At 38.0% G+C, this 27,930-nt stretch overlaps 1 protein-coding gene across 1 annotated transcript in view; it reads left to right on the top strand.

The window, feature by feature from the left end:
- LOC136260080 (hemicentin-1-like) overlaps nt 1-27,930 on the top strand; it is an 85,911-nt gene that overhangs the window by 33,558 nt on the left and 24,423 nt on the right. Inside the window, exons 16-22 of the mRNA XM_066053697.1 lie at nt 7,247-7,564; nt 7,617-7,940; nt 8,525-8,839; nt 8,892-9,215; nt 16,436-16,753; nt 16,806-17,129; nt 24,051-24,389. Coding sequence (XP_065909769.1) covers nt 7,247-7,564; nt 7,617-7,940; nt 8,525-8,839; nt 8,892-9,215; nt 16,436-16,753; nt 16,806-17,129; nt 24,051-24,389 — 2,262 coding nt within the window. The remainder of the gene's footprint in view (nt 1-7,246; nt 7,565-7,616; nt 7,941-8,524; nt 8,840-8,891; nt 9,216-16,435; nt 16,754-16,805; nt 17,130-24,050; nt 24,390-27,930) is intronic.

Consider the following 27,930-nt stretch of genomic DNA (forward strand, 5'->3'; position numbering starts at 1 on the left):
AGGGTGACTTGTTTCTAGCTGATCTCTCTACAGGGTGACTTGTTTCTAGCTGAACTCTCTACAGGGTGATTTGTTTGTAACTGAACTCTCTACAAGGCAACTTCTTCTAGCTGATCTTTCTACAAGGTGATTTGTCTGTAGCTGAATTCTCTACAGGGCAATTTGTTTGCTGCTGAACTCTCTACATGGTAGTTTCTTTGAAGCTGAACTCTCTACAATGTAACTTCTTCTAGCTGAACTCTCTACAGGGTGACTTGTTTGTAGCTGAACTCTCTACAAGGTAACTTCTTCTAGCTGATCTTTCTACAGGGTGATTTGTTTGTAGCTGAATTCTCTACAGGGCGATTTGTTTGCTGCTGAACTCTCTACATGGTAGTTTCTTTGTAGCTGAACTCTCTACAATGTAACTTCTTCTAGCTGAACTCTCTACGGGTGACTTGTTTCTAGCTGATCTCTCTACAGGGTGACTTGTTTCTAGCTGAACTCTCTACAGGATGACTTGTTTGTAGCTGAACTCTCTACAAGGTAACTTCTTCTAGATGATCTTTCTACAGGGTGATTTGTTTGTAGCTGAATTCTCTACAGGGCGATTTGTTTGCTGCTGAACTCTCTACATGGTAGTTTCTTTGTAGCTGAACTCTCTACAATGTAACTTCTTCTAGCTGAACTCTCTACGGGTGACTTGTTTCTAGCTGATCTCTCTACAGGGTGACTTGTTTCTAGCTGAACTCTCTACAGGGTGATTTGTTTGTAGCTGAACTCTCTACAAGGTAACTTCTTCTAGCTGATCTTTCTACAGGGTGATTGGTTTGGAGCTGAATTCTCTACAGGGCAATTTGTTTGCAGCTGAACTCTCTACATGGTAGTTTCTTTGTAGCTGAACTCTCTACAATGTAACTTCTTCTAGCTGAACTCTCTACAGGGTGACTTGTTTGTAGCTGAACCCTCTACAGGGTGATTTGTTTGTAGCTGAACTCTCTACAAGGTAACTTCTTCTAGCTGATCTTTGTACAGGGTGATTTGTTTGTAGCTGAATTCTCTACAGGGAAATTTGTTTGCAGCTGAACTCTCTACATGGTAGTTTCTTTGTAGCTGAACTCTCTACAATGTAACTTCTTCTAGCTGAACTCTCTACGGGTGACTTGTTTCTAGCTGATCTCTCTACAGGGTGACTTGTTTCTAGCTGAACTCTCTACAGGGTGATTTGTTTGTAGCTGAACTCTCTACAAGGTAACTTCTTCTAGCTGATCTTTCTACAGGGTGATTGGTTTGGAGCTGAATTCTCTACAGGGCAATTTGTTTGCAGCTGAACTCTCTACATGGTAGTTTCTTTGTAGCTGAACTCTCTACAATGTAACTTCTTCTAGCTGAACTCTCTACAGGGTGACTTGTTTGTAGCTGAACCCTCTACAGGGTGATTTGTTTGTAGCTGAACTCTCTACAAGGTAACTTCTTCTAGCTGATCTTTGTACAGGGTGATTTGTTTGTAGCTGAATTCTCTACAGGGAAATTTGTTTGCAGCTGAACTCTCTACATGGTAGTTTCTTTGTAGCTGAACTCTCTACAATGTAACTTCTTCTAGCTGAACTCTCTACAGGGTGACTTGTTTCTAGCTGATCTCTGTACAGGGTGACTTGTTCCTAGCTGAACTCTCTACAGGTGATTTGTTTGCATCTGAACTCTCTTACATGGTGGTTTCTTTGTAGCTGAACTCTCTACAAAGTGACTTCTTCTAGCTGATCTATCTACAGGATGACTTGTTTCTAACTGAACTCTCTACAGTGTTATCTGTTCATAGCGGAACTTTGTACTGGGTGATTTGTTTGCAGCTAAACTCTTTGCATGATTGTTTCTTTGTAACTGAACTCTCTACAATGTGACTTCTTCTAGCTGATCTCTCTACAGGATGACTTGTTTCTAACTGAACTCTCTATAGTGTGATCTGTTCATAGCGGAACTTTCTACTGGGTGATTTGTTTGCAGCTAAACTCTTTGCATGATTGTTTCTTTGTAACTGAACTCTCTACAATGTGACTTCTTCTAGCTGATCTCTCTACAGGATGACTTGTTTCTAACTGAACTCTCTATAGTGTGATCTGTTCATAGCGGAACTTTCTACTGGGTGATTTGTTTGCAGCTAAACTCTTTGCATGATTGTTTCTTTGTAACTGAACTCTCTACAAGGTAACTTCTTCTAGCTGATCTCTCTACAGGGCAATTTGTTTGTAGCTGAATTCTCTACAGGGTGATTTATTTGAGCTGAACTCTCTATATGATGGCTTCTTTGTAGCTGAACTCTCTATTAGGTACCTTCTTCTAGCTGATCTGACTACAGGGTGACTTGTTTGTAGCTGAATTCCCTACAGAATAACTTGCAATGTAATATAACTGTGTAAATTATACATGCAGCTGAATGCTTTATTAGGGTGACTGTTCTATTAGAGTATCTCGATCTCGCATTTGCTGCACGTAGTTGCCTTTCGAATCATAACTCAGTGATTTGTAATGCGATTCTTCTGTACTACTGCAAGAACTTTCTATGATGATTATTCCAGCTACATACTGATTTTCAGCTCGTTGCTCTAAGCGGTTTTCCTGGTAGACACGAAAACTAATAGTTTTTTTATTCATAAAAATCGATCGCGTAATTTTGACACAGGTTGGGTTTTGTGTCATATCTCCATGGTCTTTATCCCGATTCCTTTCAAACCACAAAAAGGCACTCCTACGATGGTTGCTCCATCCACATATCAATTTTCAACTGATTCCTCCAATGGGTTTACCCTGTAGGCGTGACAGACTTTCGACCTTATTTTACGCAAATAATCCGTAATAACTCCGTGAATATTCATCGGATTCCTACCAAAGTTGGTACAGAGATCCGCCTTAATGAGCCCTTTAAGTGTACCAAATTTCAGCCCAATCCGAGCACGCGTTCGTGTTTTACGGCGAATTTTGCGAAGTGTGCGAAATGAAGAAGATGAAGAAGAAGAAGAAAACGAAGAAATTAAAACGAAATTTTGTTCGCTCGTATCTCGGAAATGGCTGGAGCGATTTTCTTCAAATTTGGTATGTAGACTCCCCTAACTGGGCGGCACGTCTCTAGCAAATTTGGTTCCAATCGGATAAGGAATCACAGAGCTACATAGGTGTGAAAATTGCGTTTTCTTTCTTCCTGTTAATATACTCACGGTGTGGCGCGCCGGCTTCTTGGGCCGCACGACACACTATCGTGTGTCTTGATCTAATCCAAAACAGCCAAGCTGTAAAAAAAGTGTGCGGCCCTCAAAAAGGCTATGGTCTTGGCACAAAATTCACCTGAATTGTTGTTATTAAAATTTTTACCATTAACCTACCATCACAGCCATTTCTTGGCCGCCATCTTGGATTTCACATCTTTTTTCACCATAGCCTTTTTGAGGGCCGCACACTTTTTTTACAGCTTGGTTGTTTTGGATTAGATTTCACTTCTTTTTGTATTTGTATACCACAAAGCCAGCCTATGGCCAGCTTTGGGGCTTTTTAAACCTTTTTTTTTTTCTTTTCTACAGGAAGAAGAAAAGATGAAGCAGATAAATACTTTAAATATTTCTGATTTTATCAATAAATGTACAAATTATATATATAATACATATATTTATTACAGAACTCTACATGGTGGTTTCTTTGTAACTGAACACTCTACAACGTGACTTCTTCTAGCTGCTCTCTCTACAGGGTGAATTGTTTGTAGCTGAACGATCTACAAGGTAACTTCTTCTAGCTGATCTCTCTACAGGGTGATTTGTTTGTAGCTGAACTATTACAAGGCAACTTTTTCTAGCTGATCTTTCTACAGGGTGATTTGTTTGCAGCTGAACTCTCTACATGGTGGTTTCTTTGTAGCTGAACTCTCAAAAGGTGACTTCTTCTAGCTGATCTTTCTACAGGGTGATTTGTTTGTAGCTGAACTATCTACAAGGTAACTTCTTCTAGCTGATCTCTCTACGGGGTGATTTGTTTGTAGCTGAACTATCTACAAGGTAACTTCTTCTAGCTGATCTCTCTACAGGATGATTTGTTTGTAGCTGAATTCTGTCTAGGTGATTTGTTTGCAGCTGAGCTCTTTACAGAATGGTTTCTTTGTAGCTGAATTTTCTACAAGGTAACTTCTTCTAGTTGATGTCTCTACAGGGTCACTAGTTTGTAGCTGAATTCTCTACATGGTGGTTTCTTTGTAACTGAACTCTCTGCAAGGTAACTTCTTCTAGTTGATCTTTCTACAGGGTGAATTGTTTGTAGCTGAACTCTCTACAAGGTAACTTCTACTAGCTGATGTCTCTACAAGGTCACTAGTTTGTAGATGAACTCTCTACATGGTGGTTTCTTTGTAACTGAACTCTCTACAAGGTTACTTCTTCTAGCTGATCTTTCTACAGGGTGATTTGTTTGTAGCTGAGGAAACTTCTTCTAGCTGATCTCTCTATAGGGAGATTTGTTTGTAGCTGAACTCTACAAGGTGATTTCTTCTAGCTGAACTATCTCTTTCCGCAGTTGAACTCCCTACAAGGTAACTTCTTCTAGCTGATCTTTCTACAGGGTGAATTTTTTCTAGCTGATCTCTATACAGGCTACTTGTTTCTAGCTGATCTCTTGAATTCTCTTCAGGGTGACTGCTCTATTAGGGTGACTGCTCTATTAGAGTATCTCGATCTTGCACTTTCAAGTTGTATTTCGTGTTATAACTCCGTGGCTTTAAGTCTGATTCTTCTACACCATTGAAGAGCCTTTCTAAGATGATTACTCCATCTGTACAGTGATTTTCAAAGCATTACCCCAAGCGGTGTTTTTTGGTAGGCGTGACAAGTAGTCGTTTTTTATTAGCTAATCTCGATTGCATAATTGTTACACACTGTTGGTTATTTCGTTGTATCTTCCTGGTTTTTAGCTCGATTTCTTTCAAACCACAAAAGGTTTGAGGTTCAATAGTTAACCTATACACCCACCTATTTTCAGCTTCTTCCCATACGCGATTTACCCTGTAGGCGTGACAACATATTGGTGCTATTTTTCGTGAATAATGGCTCATAACTCTTTGCCTGTTCATCGTATTCCAGCCAAAGTTGGTACCGAGATGCGCCTTTATACCCCCTTCTGTGTGCCAAATTTCAAGGCAATCGGATATGGCGTTCGCGTTTTATAGCAGTTTTTGTAAGTGTGCGACAAGAAGAAGAAAAATAAGAAGAAAAAACGAAGAAACTAAGCCAATTTTTGGAGTCGCATATCTCAGGAACGCTTGAAGCGATTTCACTCAAATTTGGAATGTGGAGTGCTAAAGTTGGAGGGCATGTTCCACAGCAAAAATCATCTTGTTTCATCAAGGCAGCACAGAGCTACGGAGGTGCGAAAATTGCATTTTCTTTCTTCCTGTCAATTTACTCACATGTGTTGCGCGCCAGCTTCTTGGGCCACACAACACACTACCGTGTGTCTTGATATATATAGCAAGAATGAAAGTGTTGGCAGTAAGAGTGAGTAAGACTACTGAATGTGAATCAATGATATTGCCCCACACAACTATTGACACTCCTTGCAGCCCTACCACAATAGCATTCAAAACTGCATGTTCATTGTATGCAGTGTTTTGTTAAGTGACAATGGAGTCATGAGGAAAAATAATTTGAGAGTAAAAAAGGTTTTATTTGGCAAATGACCATGATGAATAATAGGCAATGAATGAAACAAGAGAGATGAATGCATGAAAACATGTTGTTTTCGAATTTGATTATATGGTGCTCCCTTGCTTACCCGTCCTTCAATTATCCATACACCCAGTTATCCAAACAGTAGAGATGACTGTTTTATTAGATTATTTTGTCTAAGGTATGTGTTCTAGGGCTCTGTATATTAATGTTATTGTTATTACTACTTTACAGCGTCCAGTGCTGAAGGTCTGCAGCAACTTGTGCTGCATTAACTTAACCTAAAATGGGCTTCAAACTTTTTGATTATCTGAACACGTCTCGGTACCAAGGGATCAGATAATCAAGAGAGCACTGTAATTTTTCAATGCAAAAATAGATATTTCCCACCATACATAGTTGTCCATATGGTAATGCCATCATGTCTCTTGTTTTTCGTTTAAAATTAAAAGTACATTTAGTTTGTTTGTTATAGCATAACTATGATGTATATGTGTGACTATTCCATTAGAATACAGTATGTGTCTGTTGTATTTATTAAAGTAGAACACACATAGCATGTTCTATTGGTAGATCTATGAAATTATAAACTTTCACTATTGAATATGTAGATTTTAGCTAGAATTTCATTATAAGGTAGAAATTGAGGTGATTAGCCATGATAGCAATGGCTCAGTGGTTAAGGTTTTGGGTGTTCAGTATGAAGGTCCCTGGTTTGAATGCTGGAAAGTTTTTTTCAACATTTTTCATGCACCCCGCAGTGACTGTTCTATTACAGTATTTCAACCCCGCAATTTACAGTTGTTTGATTTTTTCCTTGTAACTCTATAGCAGTCAATGCGATTTCACAAAAGGTTTGAGCTATGATGATTAACCTATACACATACCGATTTTTAAGTTATTCCCACAAGCAGTTTTTACCCTGTAGGCATGACAACAAGTCAGCCTTTTTAAACACATATAATCATCCATAGCCCTATCACTATTAATCAGATTTGCACCAAACTCAGTATGTGATTGTGCTGCAAAGTGTACCAAAGCTCAAAAAATTGAGCTACACATTTACGTTTTATGATGATTTTTGTAAAGTGTGTGAAAGGAATAATCTAAGCCTCCTGAGCCCCCTAAACAAAGAAAAAAAATGAAGAAATTAAGCAAAATTTTGAAGGTTTATATTTCACAATTGCATTAGGCAATCTTGGTATGTGGGGTGCTGAAGGTGGAGGGCATTTGCAGTATAAAAATGATTCCAATGTGAGAATGGAGTACGGAGCTATGTATGCATGAAAATCGCATTTTGTTTCTTCCTGTAAATATACTCATGGTGTGGTGCACTGGCTTTCTTGGCCACATGACACACTACCATGTGTCACATTTTATTGAAAGCATTTATAGCTTACTCTAAAGGTATGTTTGGGATTGATTATATGACTATAATCATAACTGTCACAAAGGAAAAGTATAGCTGGAGATTTTTAGTAAAACTTCATGATCCCTACTATACAGTACTACCATCATACTGTAAGGTTAATATGAATTTGCTTTTATATAATACCACTATACAGTACCAGTTCCCAATGTGACTGTCTCAGCCCCCAACACTCAGATAGTCAGTCAGTCACTAACACTGGAGTGTAGTGTGACCACTGTGAGAGGTATCACCAGTAGAGTGGATATTATATGGAGTAGTGATGGTACACAACTTGAGAGGATGGAGGGAGTCAATGTTGGCTCCACAACAGACAACTCAGTAGTGTACACAGACACTTACAGCATCTCACAATTGAACACAACTGATGATGGTAGAGAGTACCAGTGTGAGGTGATGATCAACACTAGTCCACCAGTAATGGCTAATGATAGTGTTACACTAGATGTGATGGGTTAGTTTGTATTGTTCAATGTTCCTTTGCTATGTATTCATTTCCTCCACAGTTCCTCCTCCTACAGTTACCATATCACCATCTGATCCAATACAAGGAGCTATGGTGGGTAATCCCCAAATGATGGAATGTAGAGTGAGTACAGTTAGTGGAGTGGAGTCCAGTTCAGTAATGATCAGTTGGATGGGACCTGGAGGAGACACTATTACAAATGATAGTAGAGTGACCATCAGTCCAACCAGTAGTAGTGGTAACAATTACACTAGTAGTCTTCAGTTTATGTACCTGATGGAGGGAGATAATGGAACATATACATGCAATGTGATGATACTGGAAACTAATGGTTCAACATCAGTTATATTGGAGATGCTTACTAGTAAGTAACACATCTTATTTCATGAATTAGTAGATAATAAAAGTACTGAACCAATGAAGATAATCATCTGACATACAAACTTAATGCCTTAATTCATAATTATTATAATGTTTGCCTACAATAGTAATTAGCTACTGGCAAATGAAATATCGGCTTCATAGTTTTTTAGCAATATTTTACCCATTACACAGTCCTGCATAAGGAGAACAATCAATTATTCTGGTAGCTTAGTGTACGTATCCAGGGCTGTTATTTAGACTAAACATACTAGCTGTATGGGGTTTTTAGCAAGTTTGAGGCAAGCTAGGGTTTGAGGACATGAATTGGTCATCCCATCAATGGTAGGTCTCACCTTGAATTCAACAAAACACAACAGTAAAAAATATCCTTATGCTTAACAGGAAAACTGCGATGTTCAGCTTTTGCTTTCTTCTGGTTCCCTGTATATGTATTGTCAAATTAAAAGGCGAGGTTGGTTTTTGATTGACATTTTTAGTGAGAAAATGCAAACCCTTCATAATCCCTACTACACAATATTACAATACTGTATGATATATATGTGTGTTTATTTGCACTTAATACAGTACCATCTCCCAACATAAATGCTGTCCCCAACACTCAGATAGTTGGTCAGTCACTAACACTGGAGTGTAGTGTGACTACTGTGAGAGGTATCACCAGTAGAGTGGATATTATATGGAGTAGTGATGGTACACAACTAGAAAGGATGGAGGGAGTCAATGTTAGCTCCACAACAGACAACTCAGTTGTGCACACAGACACTTACAACATCTCACAATTGAACACAACTGATGATGGTAGAGAGTACCAGTGTGAGGTAGTCATCAACACTAGTCCACCGGTAATGGCTAATGATAGTGTTACACTGGATGTGATGGGTTAGTTTGTATTGTTCAATGTTCCTTTGCTATGTATTCATTTCCTCCACAGTTCCTCCTCCTACAGTTACCATATCACCATCTGGTCCAATACAAGGAGCTATGGTGGGTAATCCCCAAATGATGGAGTGTAGAGTGAGTACAGTTAGTGGAGTGAAGTCCAGTTCAGTAATGATCAGTTGGATGGGACCTGGAGGAGACACTATTACAAATGATAGTAGAGTGACCATCAGTCCAACCAGTAGTAGTGGTAACAATTACACTAGTAGTATTCAGTTTATATACCTGATGGAGGGAGATAATGGAACATACATGTGTAATGTATCAATACTAACTACTAGTGGATTAGCATCAGTTGAACTGGAAACACTTGATGGTAAGTCATCTTTTGCATTGTAAATGAATATTAATAAAAGTGTCAAAGACAGAGAGATAAACTGAGACTACTAAATGTAAAATGATAATTTGATGTTCTGCTACTTCTAAACACCAAGTGCCCTTGTAGTTGATATTACTTCCTGGTATAAATATTAAACATTTTTAAAACTATGGTGCTATTTAATTTTGATTTGTTTTAGTTTTGTATTATACAGGTTTCAACCAGGGGCTATAAAAGGGCTAGTTGTGACTAAAAAGTTCGTTGTAAGTGATTGGGCTAGTTGTAAAAGTCAGACTAAAGTAGCAATCTGCACCATGCACAGAAATGTACAAAGTCAAAGTTATGTGTAGCTATATGTATGATGTGCACATTTCAAGTGCTAAAAATCTTTGAATAAAAGACCTCAAGATCCTATCTTGAGATAGGTAAAATATTCTCCTTTGCTGTCCATTATTTGATTAAAAGTTTCCTTACAATCTAGTCTATAGTCATAATTTGTTACAGTCCATTGTTAGATTAAACGAGGGGCTAATTTATCCAGTTCTGTATGTAGCAAAAAAAAACTTAGACAAGAGGTTGGCAAAACAAAAATAATAAAAACTACAAAACATCTGGGACTTGAACCTGGACCACTGATATGAAGGACCAGTGTGGCACTGGATGTGCTACCACTGCTAGCTACTCAGCTCTCTTGCTTTCCTATCTTATAAATGTGATTCAATAAGTAACATCTATGTAGTAAGACAACAGGGTGAAGAAGAAACCAAAGCTGAACCCGACCCTAATGCTAACCTTAAGTTTGCCTGTTAAGCATAATGATCCTTCACTGTCTGTCTGAAGGTAAGTTTTTGGTGAGTTCGAGGCAAGCTAGGGTTCAGCCTTGCTGGGATACTTGCTTTGCTTGAGTTATGATGGGTGAGTGCCGGATGAATAGCCTGTGTAAGTCAGTGTCCAGAACCAAACAAATAACCACTATGTACCGTATACGTGGAAATTTTGGTGGTGACTTTAATTTGGCGATTCGGCGAAATTAGAACGTACCGCCAAATTAAAATGATGCCAAATATAGGGAGTCCCGTTTAAATTATTTGCACGTTAGTCTTTCTAAGATGGCCGCGGTAACCCTGTTTAAGTTCTTCAAACGAAAGGAGCAATCCATCGGGAGTTCTCTATTAACTAGTAAAGACATTGAAAGTGCAGACAGAGCCATGGCTAAAGCATTGGAAGCAGCTTCTAAAGAAGTGCCTCGAGGAAAGTATAACTCGTATACCGACGAACAGCGCGCAGAACTAGGAAAGTATTCCTTAGATAATGGGCCTATTACAGCAGCAAAGCATTACTCTAAAGTGTGGGGCGTTAACATCAATGAATCAACTTGCAGGCGACTGAAGGTGGAGTATTTTGACAAACTGAATGAGGAAATCAAAGAGAGAAAAAAGAAAAGTCAAGCACCAGAAACTGAACCAATTGTCATTAAGAAGTTGCCCACTAAAGACAGAGGAAGGCCATTAATGTTGGGTCAAGAATTAGATGCAGCAGTACAAGAGTATGTGGAGTCCCTCAGAAAGGTAAATGGATCTGTCAACACTCTTGTGGTAATGGGTGCGGCAGAGGGCATAGTTGGAGCCAGGGATATGTCTAAGCTCAAACAAATTGAAATCACTAAAAGCTGGGCCAGATCATTACTCATCAGGATGGGTTATGTTAAAAGGAAATGTACTACTTCTGGAAAACTACCTACAAGATTATTTGACGAATCAAAAGAAATTTTCCTTGCAGATATAGCAGCTGAGATTGTGATGAATGAAGTACCCAAAGAACTTATCATAAACTGGGATCAAACTGGTCTGTCAATTGTTCCCACAAGTGACTGGACAATGGAGAAGCGGGGCACAAAAGTTGTACCTATTGCAAACGCTGATGACAAAAGGCAGTTGACTGCTGTACTGGCTGTGACTGCAAGTGGTGAGTACCTTAAACCTCAACTATTGTATAAAGGAAAAACAACGAAATGTCACCCAACAGTGACTTTTCCAGAAGGATGGGACATTTGGCAGAGTGAAAACCGTTGGTCAAATGAAGAGACTACCAAGAGGTACATTAGAAAGATCATAATACCTTTTGTGTCACAAAGGAGAAAGGATTTAAAGCTAGCACCAGCACACCCTGCTATCACTATATTTGATGGGTTTCGAGGGCAAACTACAGATGAAGTCATTTCATTGCTACGACGGAACAAAATTATACCAGTGCAATTGCCACCAAATTGCACTGATAAGTTGCAACCAGTAGATCTTTCTATCAACAAACCTATGAAAGATCACATGAAAAGAAAGTTTCAGGAATGGTATGCTATTGAAGTTCGACAAAAGCTCAAGACGATTCCTGTCAGTCAAGTTCAAGTGGATGTCAGCCTTTCGGTCATCAAGAACCCTAGTGCAAACTGGATTATTTCAGGGTGGCAAGCACTTGAAAGGAGACCAGAAGTTGCAATTAACAGCTTTAGGAAATCTGGTATTTATGACATCATTGACATTTAAATCATCGTTTTGAACTACTAGTAAAGAGTACTATAATTGAATTGTATACTAATAACTAGCATTTAAAATGATTATAGTTGTACAGTATGTCAATATGTACAGTAAATTAAACTTTTTTAATCACTAGACAAATCATCTATAGTCATCTAATCATTATCAGCTACAGGAAATGGCTCTAACTCCAGCTGTTCAAAACATTCTATCAGATGCCTCCTCATTTTCCTCTGGTCAAATTTTGTTGGCAGGATTCCACTGCTGGCTATTGAAACACATGTTGCTATCGCAAACAGCCCACAATCAGATGTACCATCCTGTTTTGGCCCATCTCTCACTTCAACCTCTACTTTAGCCCCAAACATTTGCTTTAGAATTTTAACTGTGGCTTCATCAATGGAAGAATACAGTGAATCATAAACAGCAAGCTTGGGATAGGTGTTGACTGTGGAAGCAGCAATCCAATGACACCCTTTACAGTGGAGTATCTGTAGAGCATTAGATGCACTCTTAGCGGTTAGCCTCTTGGACTTGGTTAGAGTCAGTGTAGATTGTAGCCCATTAACTCTAAATTTCCTGCTAAGCAATTTCTGAGCAAAATTAATATGTTTGTCAGTCAAAGAGTCACCTGCATGGAAAAAAAACATGTATTACCTTACTATGTTTCGTGTACTGTGTGCATACAGTAATAATATTTAGACCTAGCCTTGTGGTGCTGCTAGAGCTGATGGCTATAGCTAAAAAAGACAGTGTATTTGTAAGCAAAAGGCAGGGGCGGATCCAGGTTTATGGAAAGGGGGGGGTCAAAATGAACTGTGAGGCACTACATTGTCTAGTTTGGTAAGGTGAGACCAAAAAAACAAAACAAAAAAATAAGGTCACAGCCTGCTGACAATAGCTGCCCACCTCACAAACTACACATTTATCACTGATAAAGTACATAAAAATCCTTACATAGCTCACTACACACTACTCTAATACTGTGACTGCTTTATTGGAGTGACTGCTCTATTAGAGTATCTCGATCTTGGTATGCTAAAAAATTTTGGAGGGGGGTCAAGAGCCCCCTTTGACTCCTCGCCCCTGAAAGGATTGATAATTGTACATAAGTGCATCATTTAGCCATTACGACACTTAAAGGTTTACTACTAAGTATTAAATTAAAAACATTAGAGCAATGATAGTAATTATTCAACTACGTACGGATGATGGTATTAAGAGTAGCTAGTTTAATCCTAGCCTATCAGTACATTACCGGTATGTTTCTGACAGCAAGGTTTAAGATTTTAATCCCACTATGTTTTAAAACTAAACCTTTCAATATCATATCTTTGTCTGTAGTTTTCAGAAGCTGACGTTCACACTTTAACCATGGCACTCCTTCCTGGTGATTGTCATTTGTTGAGATGGAATCAAGATCAATCACATCATCATCCACTTGTATTTTCTTATCAGGAGGAATACCTGGTACTGTTTCCTTTATACTTCGTTTTGGTGCCTTTTTTGCTAATTTTAATTCGATTGGAGGACATGTTGACACTAATCTTCGCACTTTGGGTACCAAATTGCTGCTCATGGTGCTTTCAAAAACGAGTTTACACAGGATCTCTAATCCTCCTTGTGGCAGGTCAGAAGAATATCGACGATGTGCATCAGTAATAATGCAGCTCAATGATCCACCAAACCCCAAGAACAAGTGACAAGCTGCCGAAATCTTTCTCGGCACGTGCCCAATAATTTCACTTCCCTTCTTAATCGAGACCGCGTACGAGTCGCTGGCATTTCCGTCCTCTATTTCACACACGAGAATTTCTCCTAAGGCTGGGGTCCATCTATCACTATACACTTGGAAACCACGAACGCAGGAATCGACAGCATGTGTATCCATGACAGAATACTAATTAACGTGCGCTATAATACAAATCTCGTAAAAAATGCGGACGGAACCGCCAAATTAAAATTTCGCCAACCTAAATGTTTGACGGATCCGCCAAATTAAAATGACGCCAATCGGTGTTTTAGTTAGAATCGCCAAATATTTGACTCGCCAATATTTCCACTTATACGGTAAATTAGAATAGCTAGTAAGCAGATGCACCGCACCATGAGTATTTTGATAGGAAGAAACAAAATGCATTTTTCAAACATACTTAGCTCCATGGTCTCTTTTCAAAAGCACATGATTTGTATTATAGCTGCCAGCCACTTTTCACCAAATGTCAACAAAATTGCTCCATGCATTCATGAAATACAATCCCTCAAAGTTAGGCTTCTTTCTTCATTTTTTCCAGGGATCCTGTAGATAAGAGAAAATTAAGCTGGCTTTGGGCATTTAAAAGACAAAAGGTGAAATTTATGTAAAACAGCCAAGCTATTTAAAAGGTTTGGCTATTGATTCATATTAACATTATTACAGCCATTTCTTGGCTGTAATTTCACAACTTTTTTATTATTATTATTATTACTTGGTTATGTAATTATTATTAACACTTTACAGTGACCAGCACTGAAGGTCTACAACAACATGTGCTGCAGCCTTAGGATTACCTAACCTAGTTTCAAGGACTTAGACTTAATGACTTATACAGTAGCTGGAAAGGTGTAACAGAAAAGGGGCCAAAGTAAGGAAAAAAAATCCCTCCAACCCCAGGAATCGAACTGCAGGTTTACCCAGGCTTTTGGAAGTCACACCTTTCTTTTTTACAGCTAAGCTGTTTTTGTGTGGATACGTATAACCACTCTATCTATAGCTTTTTTTCAATTTTGTCTCACTATTTCCTAAATATTACTTTCAAATCATCTTTTCTCTCAAATTACTTCCAGATTCAAGATTGTCACAGCCATTTTTCAAAACTTGAAATCTCAAAAAATTGGTAACACAAACGCTTAATACAACAGTTGAAGCACTTTGAAAGCAACTGGTCTTAGGTGATTACTTATACAAAGTTTTCTTCTAACTCTTTGAAATACATAATTTACATAAGAATCCCAAGTAAAATACTGATCAAAATTAACTCCCAAGTACTTAGTGACAGAAACTTACTTTAGAACAGAATTATTTAAAAATAAGTTGAGACACTTTCCACTGATTCTTTGATGTGAGCCGATCAACATACATAATGATTTTACAATGTTAAGCTTTAATTTACTAAACCAAACAAACATTTTGAATATCAGTCTGCAGGGTCTGTTCCATAGTTAAAAGGTCACTATGACTAAAATGTAACTCTGTCATCAGTAAACATGTTGATGTCAGTATAACATTACGTAAATCTTAGACATAGATTGAAAAAAGCAAGTGTCCAGAGCTTTGTGGGACTCCAACCTTTATATAACCCCTGGATAACAAGGAGCCCTGAAAATTAACTTGTCGTGTCCTTCTGATCTATATGAAAAACTGGTTAGCCAGGAAAGAACATCTCCATTAATACCATAATCAGTGTTGGGCAAGTTACTTTTTAAAAGTAACTAGTTGCATATTATATATTACCTGCAACTGAACTATTTAGTTACAGTTACATATTACCCATAAATAAAGTAACTATAATAATATTACATATTATATTACTTTGTGTCCACAGCCTTAAGCTGTCACATGTGAAACAATCACCTTATCACGTGACATGATTGCATTGTTGGACAATGTGCAAATCTTGGTTATAAGTAAAAAGCTGGTGAATAAGCTTCATTACTTCATTGTGGCTAGGCGTTACTCAGTGGATTACTAACGAGATTAGTAACTTCATTACTTAAAGTAATAATATTACATAATATTAGATTCATTACAGTAACTATATTACTTAGGTAACGCATTACATTTGTAAGTAAAGTAACTTGAGTTATATTACCTGTTTTTATAGCGTATTTTGTTATATTACTTAGTTACCACAAAAGTAATAATATTACAAAACACGTTACATAAGTAACGCATTACTCCCAACACTGACCATAATAAAGTAGCTTCTGTAGTAAAATACTATGGTCAACACAGTCAGAGGCTTTAGCTAGATCTAAGAATACATGCAGTTCCAACATACTGGCCACTATCAGTAGCACTTAGGAAAGAATCTGTTACATGTAAAAGAACACCCTGGGTGGAATAACCATATCAAAAACCAGACTGTTTGTCAGAAAATTTGTTGTGTTTACAAAAATGGGCAATTATTTGATCAGAGACTACTCAATTCTAATTTTATTGATTCATTTATTTTTATTTATTAAGACTTTACAGCACAAGTGCTGAAGGTCTGTAGGACACCTGGTCCTGCAGCCTGTTTAAAATTGTTACATATTTTGGATAAAACAGGTAAGACTAAGATTGGACAAAAATTTGGTAGTGAAGTGTTGTTTGGAGATTTTAAGACTGGAGTTGCAATGGTAGCTTTCCAACTATCAGGAAAACTACAGGATAAAATACTTGCTTTGCCTTTGCTTGCTTTTTTATCTGCTTTGTGTGTATGAGTGTGTGCAGTCAAGCTTGTTATACTATTGTCACACATGATCTGATCTGGGTTGGACTCTGATGATCTATAAACCGAAGGAGACTCACTTGACCCAGATTAAACATGACCCAAATGACCTGATCTCTGACCCAGTTTCAATTTTGATCTCTACTATTAAACACTACTGTAATTTATTATTGCTGTTATTAACTTATATACCTTACACTTAAAACCACTATAGTAACCACTTCTGGTGTGACTGTCACTGCTCCTAACACTCAGATAGTTGGTCAGTCACTACCACTGGAGTGTAGTGTGACTACTGAGAGAGGTATCATCAGTAGAGTGGATATTATATGGAGTAGTGATGGTACACAACTTGAGAAGATGGAGGGAGTCAATGTTAGCTCCACAACAGACAACTCAGTAGTGCACACAGACACTTACAGCATCTCACAATTGAACACAACTGATGATGGTAGAGAGTACCAGTGTGAGGTGGTGATCAACACTAGTCCACCAGTAATGGCTAATGATAGTGTTACACTGGATGTGATGGGTTAGTGTGTATTGTTCAATGTTCCTTTGCTGTGTATTCATTTCCTCCACAGTTCCTCTTCCTACAGTTATGATATCACCATCTGGTCCAATACAAGGAGCTATGGTGGGTAATCCCCAAATAATCAAGTGCAGAGTAGGTACAGTTAGTGGAGTGGAGTCCAATTCAGTAATGATCAGTTGGATGGGACCTGGAGGAGACACTATTACAAATGACAGTAGAGTAACCATCAGTCCAACCAGTAGTAGTGGTAACAATTACACTAGTAGTTTTCAGTTTACCTACCTGATGGAGGGAGATAATGGAACATATACATGTAATGTGATGATACTGGAAACTAATGAATCAGCATCAGTTGTATTGGAGTTTATAGATGGTAAGTTAAGCAATACTGTATAGTCCATAATCAACACTGTAACATTGTTAGAGCTTCATAGGTACATTACAGTGGTTTCTTCCATCGGTAAATTTTTCATGATTTTTGCTGCTATCCATCCCCCTTGAAATTTGTAGCTTGGTTAAAATGGCATTTAGTATTATAAATATGAAAATTTCCATCTCAAAATTTGAGTGGCGGCAATCTGCAATAATTTTTATCGTATGGTATAATGGCTGACCTGGTACAATTTATTCTAAATAGTGCACATGATAAGTAACTTATTTTATTGCAATGTAACAAGTGATATATGTTCATGTAGCTTTCTTCATTTGTCTATATACATGTTCACTTAATCTTAAATGATATTGTTGACTATGCACATGAGACATAAGTGGAAAAACAAGTCTTTCGTCAACCACATTTTTTTCTAATACACTGTAAACCTTTTGTTCAGCAGTAGTGTAAGTCATCGATTATCGACCTCCTAAGTTTTAATGCACCATAACTTGGGCATCCGACATCGTAAAGCAGCAAAATTTTGATGGAGCTGCATCTATTATCTCCAAACACACACACTATGAAAATCTACCCCACAAAAGTATACAAGAATAGTGGCAATTATAGTGAACGGCATGCATCTATCAATTATTGACTGTCTGTACCTATTATCGACTTGCGTGTAAATTTCAATTATCAATTATCAACCAATTCCAAGAAATGGAGCATAACTCGCTATGAATTTGTACAAGTAATAAAACTATGTTAAAAACTTAACCACTAACATGACAAGGGTCTACACCTAAAAAATGAATCAAATTGAACTTTCTGTTCAAGAGATATGCACGCATTGAGTTAGATAAATTTTACATACATTCACATAATACTTCACATATGCACATGTAGGTCATAATCAACATGTAAACACTAGCTAGTTGTCCATTCACTAGTTTTCATTAGTGTATACAGTCCACCGATTCCCTCATCAACTTTTCACTGAATACAATATGTAGATGAGACACCTTGGAAGTTACAGTCCAGATCATGTCACACCTTGGATATCTGCCTGTTTAGCAATTGTAGTCACTGTCAATATCATCATATTCACCATTTCTGAGTCAAGTATGGCTCAGGCACTACTGGTGCCTTCAACTTATTTTGCAGATCTCTGAAGTTTCCATTCCTTTCGCTTTATTTCCCTCCTTTTTACTTTGCCTTCTTTGTTGCACCTCTCCTAATTAGCTTCTTGTTCCTCTTCTCTTCTTTTTCACCTTCTACAATTACCACTAAAACATATATGATGTATATATGCAGAATGATCACAACAACAAATAGATCACATTATTGGGACCTTGTACAGAAATGTAGCTGATAGCTAGCTAGCTAGACATTCAGACAAAATACACTCCTGATCTTCTCACAAGATCATTTAATACCCCTTTTTTGATTTTTCATAGATTGTTATAGCTACTTCTCTACCTGTTTACTCAGTCCCATGGCAATCTTGCCAATTTATCATCAGAGTCTCGAGATTTATCTTCCTTGGGATTAGTTTTATTATGAATGAGGGTCATTCAGGTTTTGTCTGTGCTTCAGCCATCCAGAATTATGTATTTAGTGCTGTAGATGGTAGAGATGCACCGATAATCGGATCAGTGATTGGATTGGCTGCCGATAAGGCTAAATCCTTGATATCGGTAATCGGTATTTAATAGGCGCTTACCGATAGATACTTGCGCATGCATTATTCTTTTTAATGCACTTATGCTTACTGTTTTGTTATTGCTGCTATTATGGTCTACTCGGTTCGAAATGGCTGAAATGTCTACTCCTCCTTTGTTTACACTTTTGCCAGATGATTCTTCCACAGAGACCTTTGCCAAGTTCGCCCTCTAGCTCTGGTGCATCTAGTTCAACAAGCACCATTGTGTCTTCTACACCAACACGATTAGGAACTATATGGAAATCTCCTGTTTGGGACTATTTCACGATAGCCGAAGACAATAAGTTTGCTAAATGTAGTGATTGCGGAGATTTGGTGTCAAGAGGAGGTGCTAGTCAAAAAAACTTCAACACAACGAATTTAAGTTAATTATTTGCAATCTCGTCATCCTAATTCCTACTGCGATTTTTGTGAACTAAAGAAAAGGAAGGACAAACAAAGAGAAGCATCTAGAAAAGGGAGACTGCAAGCAGGTGGATTCATAGGATTGCGGCAGTTGTTACTACAAGGTACAAAAGAAGTTAGTAAACAATGGAGTATTGATGATTCAAGGGCGATTGTTGTTCATAAACAATTAGGGGAAATCAGGGCCGGAGGAGGGAAAATTGAGTTGGTCAGGCCATCGACTATAATGTTGAAATTGCTACTATATACATGCCAATGAGAGAGGAGCTGTTGCACAGTGTGCAAAGCACACTCTGCGAAGTGCAAAGCACGAGCATTCTAGGGGGGTCTGGGGGCATGCGGGGGCATGCCCCCACAGGAAATTTTTGAAAATTAGACACTCAGATATGCAATTTTAGTGATATTTCACTGCTAGCTAGCTATATAAATATGCTCAAGCCTATCTGTTGTTCTGCAGACTTTCTGTACTATCTATTATTGTAGACCTGACATACAGGGGACACAGCATGAAACTTGCTGTATGGTTCATTTACTTAAAGTTCAAGGGGGGTCTGGGGGTGCAACCCCCAGGAGCTGCAGAATTTTTACAATTTAAAGGCTTAAAAATGCCTTAAAATTTAAAATTGATGCTAAATTTTAAAGTAAACTAGCTAGCAACTTGCAACTTTCCCCCCCAAATTTCACAGGGAACCCATGCAGCATGGCCCACTTTAGCTAGGATACAAGTACTATACAGTGAATTCACACAGCTACAATAAAAAGCTACACAGCTACAAAAATACAGTATACTATATACTACACTGGTTTGTATGAAGTGAACGGATCATCACGTAAATATACTGGTGGACAGTCACGAGACCAATCAGTATTCGAAAATGGCGCTATGTGGGTGAGACTGAGTTTGCTCAGTATCTCGACAGGACGTGTGGGTAGTTGAAGAGGAGTTATTTCTACTCAACATCTCATCCAGATGGCCACCATGTAATGTATGGTACCGGTGTACAGCTTCTTGCCGCAGAATGAGTCATCTGGTTTGTCACTGCCAGCCTTCCGCGCCCAGTAAAAGAAGCCAAGAGAGACAAGCCAAGGAATGCTAATGATTATTTTATGAAGATTGAATTGTGATATAAGTGTGCTGGTTTAGAATCAAAGAAGGCACCTGCCTTACACGTGATAAATGCCAACTGTCAGCACATGTGATACTGTACGTAGAACCCACAATCATTTCTGTACAAAACGATACGAATGCTATGCTGTACTGTAAGGTAATTGGAGGTACTATACGTGTAGTTCTGTGCTTTAGTTAGGCTGAGAAACTAGGTAACTACTCGTGTCATGCATTTTCAATAACATCTGTAAAATGTACGTAGCCACATGTAGATGTGATCGTCCAAAGATCGCATGAGAGTAATATAGCTTGAGCTGGTCAACTAGTTGGTTCAACTCCAGATTATTGGTCCGGCTCAGGCCTGACCAACCGGACCGTCTCCTCCGGCCTTGGAAATGGTAGCTCTTGACTATCAGCCTATATCAATAGTTGAAGATGTAGGGTTTAAACGGCTTGTTAATACCCTAGAGCCCAAATATAATTTTCCTAATTGGAAATATGTTACTGAAACAATACTGCACAAAATTTATACTGGGATTAAAGAAGAGCTTCATAAACTAGTGCATGCTCCTGGTGTGGAATATTACAGTTTTACAACGGATGTATGGAGTACCAATGTGGCTTCTCATTCTCGTTTGAGCTTAACTAGTCATTGGATTGATGAAAATTTTCAGAAGGTTTCTGCTGTGCTATCTGTAGAAGAATTACAGGCCTCTCATACTGGAAGTAACATTTGTGAAAAATTCAACGCTATGCTTATCAAGTGGAAAATTGAGAAAGCAAAGGTACACCTTGTTTTACGTGACAATGCCAGTAACATGGACAAAGCTATGAGAGATGCTGGTGTGGCTACCTATGGTTGCTTTGCCCATAGTTTACAACTTGTTGTTAATAATGGAATGTTAAGTCAGAAAAGCGTTAGTGACCTACTTGCAGTATGTAGACAAATTGTAGGACATTTCAAGAGGTCAACAATTGCATATGACAAACTAAATGAGATTCAACAGAGTCTTGGATTACCAGAACACCATCTCAAACAGGGTGAGCCAACATGGTGGAATTCATCACTCTACATGTTAAAGTCAGTAATGGAACAGAAGATGGCACTTGCAGCATATGGTGCCAATGGAAATGTTTCTGTGTTAACATCTTCACAGCTAGATACTGCTACAAAGGTAATTAACATTTTAACACCAATTGAAGAAATCACAAAAAATATATCAGCAGACTCAAGTACAATATCTCAGATCATACCACTGGTAAGAGGCCTGATGAAAGTGCTAGCAGAACAAGATGATGACCATGGTGTCCGTAACATGAAACGTAAGATGCTTGAATTGTTGAATGTTAGATCTGCTGACATTGAAAATGTAGAATTTTTAGCACTGGCCACACTGCTTGATCCAAGGTACAAAGATAATTTTTACCACATCACAGCAATGTGCTAAGGAAATGTTATTATCTGAGTACACTTATTTTTTAGAAGAAACTGAATTAGAACCAAGAGAATTGCCACAAGTGATGGAGGCCCTATCAAGCAAAGCAAGCTGTGGGGTTGTTTGTCGGAGATCATTTCAGAGTCTGCCTCTTCAAGTTCGGAAGAAACAACACACAATAGTGAAATTGACCAATATATTTCAGCACCTTTACTTGACTTCACACATGGGAACCCCTTAAGATGGTGGCAAGGTAACTGTCAACACTACCCTATATTAGCTAGGATTGCCAGGAAATACTTATCAGCTCCCTCAACCAGTGTGTGTTCAGAACGGCTGTTTTCTGGTGCAGGGGAAGTTTATGATGATAAATGATCAAGGCTTCTGCCAAAACTGGCAGAGTTATTATTTTATATAAAATATAACTTCCCGTTAGTTGGAGCTACTTACCGTTACTGACTGTTAACTTGGTTGAACTTTGTCTACATGTTATCTATCATTGATACGAGATTACAGTGTATACGTCTGCTACAAAAGTACAAATTAATTACTATGTAATTGTCATTCATTTTTATCAAAATACAGTATGATTTATTTATTTTATTTTAATTATACTGGACGGCCAGTAATTACTGATATGTCCAGGGGGACCAGCCCCAAGAAAAATCAAATACACAAGTACAGATTAGCTAACTACTTACATACATGCAATTACATTAACTACAAATAAATCGATTGATTCCAACTCAAGTAAATGGTGGGGTAAGTGGCTCCATTCATCAATTGTTCTTGGGAATTTATATGAATAGTGTTTATAAATGGTATTGAGAATTGTAAATGATGATAAGATCTAGTTGATTGCACTAAAGTTTCTTGATTATAATGATCCGGGATTTTTAATCCTGGTGTATGATGAACTGCCTTAAAAAAATAATTTGAGCCTTGATATTTGTCTTCTCTGTGCAAGTGACTGCCACTAAAGATCCTCTAAAGTAGAAGAAATGCTCGTTCCACTTCACCAGTCATAATTTGATGTGACCCATCATACTGCTCTTCTTTGCACCATTTCTAAAGCATTGATATTGATGACACATATAATAATATAATATGTAATATCTTTTCACAGCATGTAATTATATATCGGATCGGTATATAATCAGTATCGACTCCTTCAGGTACAGATATATCGGATATCAGTAAACCTGAAAAATCCATATCGGTACATCTCTAGTAGATGGAACACCATGTAGTTATTCTGCTTCATTCACCCTGTCTCATTCACCAAAACCATGTTCATTGCGAAGCTCATCACCTTTCAGTACTACCAGGTGATTCATCAGCTTGTTATGCCAGTTCAATGCCACTACGCTTGATGCCTTTCCATGTTTGATTTCTAGTCTTTATAACATTGTAAGAGCGCTGAAGGGAGAACAAATTCAACAGTCTCTTAACTTGCATGTTCGTAAAATCACGTAATTATTGGATACTACTGGTCAATAATTGGTGTAGCCTAGCAGTCAATAATAGGTGGTGGTCGATAATCAATGACTTACGCTAACTCCTATTAGATTCTTGATGACTGAAACATTATCACTAGTATTATATATTATATAATATTTAGCCCTTAAATTCTGCACTCACATATGTGAATGGGTCTGGGAAAACTGGTCTTTTTTGCCCATAACAGCAAATTTGATTTTTCACCAAGAACACAAAGCTATATGAATCAACTATCAAATTTCACAATCCAAATCAGCTATAGACTTGAGTGATCTGCTTTTGCTGGCTACTTTCCATCTGGAGTTGTAATGGAGCTCTGGAAAGCCTGGGGATGGCTGCATGTGGCTGTACAGCTCTGTGGTGTTAAATAACAACCTGCAGCTGTGCTTTTGAGACCTGAATGGCCCATAAATTGGCCTAATTCATCCATACGCTTTCTTCTTTAATTTTGCAAATAGCCTCTTGCTCTCCTCCAACCCCCACCACCCACCCCTTTTGGAGCTCACCTGATACAGTCAACATTAAGTTAAAACTATTTAACGTGGTGGCTGTAGGCTATTTATACAGTGGATGCTCTTGAAGGTAAGGAATTGGTGTAAAAAAACATGTTAAAAAATAGCTTCCAACCATTGGAGAGCTACAACACATTGAATACTTAAAACTGGAATTTCTGAATACATTAAATAGGTAATAAGACCAGTTATCCCAGACTAGGGTGTGTACTTATGCTAATAAATTGTGCTCTCTAGTTCCTACAGTCACTATAGTCAGTACTCCAGCTGGTACACCAGTTAGTGGATCTACTAACACATATGACTATCCCATATTGAGTAGTGTCACTTTGATGTGTATGGTCTCATCAAGCAATGGGTCAGAATTTACAGTGACCAACTACCAGTGGAACACTACAGGATGTTACACTAACCCTGCTCATAATAGTGGTAACCCAGCTTGTTTTCCTACTGATCAGACAACACAAAGTGTAACTGATAATGATCTAACTGCAGAGGATGCTGGTACTATCACTTGTACTGCAACCATTGGTGGTGTTGACTATACCAGTGGACCATTAACACTTCATATATCAGGTTTGTGTACATAATAGGTTTTGTGTTATTATAATATGACTCATGGTCACTGTAACTAGTCCTAAAAGAATTTTTCAGTACCAATAATTAACTAATGCCCTCAAAACAATCTGAAATAGTCCCTGTTACCAGATTCTACCTATGTACATAAATGCCATGTATGTAAATGACTTTACAGGAATAAGGTATCCTTTATTATATCCATTAGCTATCAGTGTTAGTTACTTTCTGAAAATTGTGTGACCATGTGAATTGACTCAAAAGAACTGCTTACACCTTATCTGTTTTATATAGATCTAGCATAAAGAACATTGTCAGTAGCAAAGAACACTTGAGAGTTGCACTAGGAGACTTGTGACTTACTACCCATTAACATATTAGACCCATCATTCAAGTATCTAAGACATTGAGATGCTATTTTATTTTAGAGGGGGCTTAGCCCCTCCATTTTTAAAGATTGATACACTCTATTAGAGCTCTTTCAGCTTGTAAGTATTGTCCACGCATAAGCTACATTACACGCAAGGTAACAATGGTGATGTGTACATTTGTTGGCTAGCTGTGCAATGCAGTCAAAGTGAGTAGGCATGAGGCTATTATGCTCCAAAAATTGAGCATTATGAGCAGTGCTCAAAAAATCACCTATTATGCTTTGGAGAATTGCCCATTATTCCCAAAATTATGCCACCATAATTGGCTAATAATGCCAGTTTATTGCTGTATCAGATCATTTTCATTGATGTTTAAGCTTTAAATAGTCTTGAATTCTTTAGCTAGTTGCTGTATTAGATCATTTCATGTCAATGTGACTGCTTTATTAGAGTAAATAATATTCAGTGACTGTTCTATTAGAGTTTCTGACTGCTCTATTAGAGTATCTCGATTTTTTTTAACGGAATTGCGCAGTCTGCAGATTTTCCTACTGTTAAAGCTTTATAATCACCTCAAAATGCTAGCATAATTCCTGATTCCCACACATACTCATCATGCTCGAAATTATTCTGGCATAATTGCCGCATCCCTAAAAGTGAGACAAGGGAATTTCCTTTTACAGAATCCCTGCAATTAGTAGGAATCATTCTAAGCAAGAGTTGGAGCTGTCGATAAAGCAGAGAGGAGGGTACGTGGCCACCATTTCCAGATTATGTAAAAGCATTAGGAAAGTATCAAGTCTACATGCTCTCGTCATTTTGTATCTGATAGACCTGCATCCCGTAAGGATGAAATTGACACAATATCTTGGGGTCACCATTGACCAGAAACTATCATGGAATGAACACATTCAAAGAGTCACTAGCAAAGCAAACCAGGTTAATGGATTTTGCGTCGTAATCTTCACCAATGCCCTGTTTCTGTTAAAAACAATTGTTACAAGATGATGGTCTGCCCCATTGTTGAATATGTATCCTCTGTCTGGGCCCCCACACCCACACCAATATAAACCAACTTGAATCCATCTAAAGGAGAGCAGCCAGATTTTGTTACAATAATTTTTAGTATAGTGTAACAAGAATGATGTCATCATTAAATTTACCTACCCTCGAAGAAAGAAGAAACAAGTCTAAGATAACTACAATGTATAAGATAATTAATGGCAATCTAAGTATATCTACAAATGATCTAATACCTAATCATCGTCCATCAAGGGAAGGATATTATAAACAGCTTGTCACTCTTATAAATTTTCCTTTTTCCTTTCTACAATCAGTCTCTGGAACACACTCCCCCCCTTTGGAATTCACTCCCCTACCTTAGATGAGTTTTGTACCAACCTGAACATGCATTATGATCACACCTGTGCACAACAATCTTTTTGATTTCTGCACAGTAACAAATATAATAATAATATTGACACAGATTCATTACCAACAATTAATCTTGGCTACCACCTGTGCTTCTGCTGTGATACGTGGTGTGATGTGTCATGAAAGAGCCAATAGGAAGAGAGACATGCAGCAAGCCAAACAACAACAGGAATCAAAATTATTACATCAGCTTGAGAGTTTTGTTTCAAAAGAGACCAATGATGCTATAAAGGAAGAAACTGAATCAGATATTAATGAATTTGTTGTAGCTGAAGCTGCTACAAATGCTGTTGCAGAGTAACTTCTTGAGGAAGAAGTTATATCGGTCAGCGGTGAAATTGGACATGGAGAAATGGAATAAGCCCTTCTTGAATCAGTAGGAGGTAAATGTAAATGTGTTGGTATAGTGAAACCTTTGAGGGAAGAGCTAGCAGCTTGTTATGCAAAGATAAAGAAGTTGTCTGATCATGTGTGTCATTTTTTAAATATTTAATAACAGTCACTTGTAGATGATGCTTGTGTGCAGTTTTATACTGGCTTACCTAATTTACATGTTGTCAAGTCAGTATTTGACCATGTACACAAGACAATGCGAGGAGAGTGGGCCACCAAGTTGTCCCCCTTTCAAGAATTTGTGTGTTCTGTTGAAGCTTCATTGAACACTCCCCCTGCAAGATTTAGCATACCGCTTTCAAGTGTCTCTATCACTGTATCCAGAATTCTTTCAAAATGGATTGTGCAGATGGACATCAGATTAGAAAAGCTAATTGTCTGGCCTGACCATGATAATCTATGCAAAACCATGCCAAAATGCTTCCTAGCACCATTCAATAAATCAGTAGCAATCATTATTGATTGTTTTGAAATTTTATTGAGTGTCCATCCAATTTGGAGGCTTGTGCTGTTACCTGGTCCAACTATAAGAACAAGAAGACTGCAAAAATTTTGCTAGGAATTGCTCCTCAAGGTGTGGTAGCATTTGTTTCAAATACATGGGGTGGTCGTATGAGTGACAAATATCTAACTGAGCATTGTGAATTACTATCCAAATTGCTGGCGGATCATGGGTTTGATATTGCAGAGTCAGTTGGTGTTATGCAAGTACATCTGCATATCCCTACACTTACCAAAGGATCTACTACACTTGAAGTTGAGCAAACAAGCATATATTGTAGGCCATGCCAATGAATAATCTCACCTGATTATAATGTTTCTGATTATGCTATTACTAGAGTCATTCAACTATAGCCACAGTCACTGTAATCTGGGGAGGACCACAAAACCACAACTGAGTCATTTCAAGTCTCCAATAGTTGTTGTAGTTTGAAACAATCAGGGCAGTACCGCTTCCCTTTATGAACAGAAGGCAAATCAAGGCATTTTACAGGTATCATTCAATTGGACAGTCCAGACTATCACAAGCAATCATAAGTCCTTCCTCTGGACCATGACAGTAGCAAAAGGTCTTTCCTGCAGACAAAAACCTTTGTCTTGAATAGCACCTTTTTCATATCGATGGGAGTAGGGGCACTTGATACAGCAACTACACCGCATGATGGCATCAGGTGAGACACCCATGGAAAGCCACTTGGGATTGATAACCAACCCACTATTTGTAATGCGAAGATCTATGTGGTGACATTTTTAAACTTTTAGATAAAATTCTTGTGCCCTTTTCTCTTTTTTGCTCCCCCATGCAGTTTTTTTACTATCAAAACTAAATTCTTCTGGATAAC

The sequence above is a fragment of the Dysidea avara genome, chromosome 7 (assembly GCF_963678975.1).
Source record: "Dysidea avara chromosome 7, odDysAvar1.4, whole genome shotgun sequence".
In the NCBI taxonomy this organism is placed as follows: Eukaryota; Metazoa; Porifera; class Demospongiae; order Dictyoceratida; family Dysideidae; genus Dysidea; species Dysidea avara.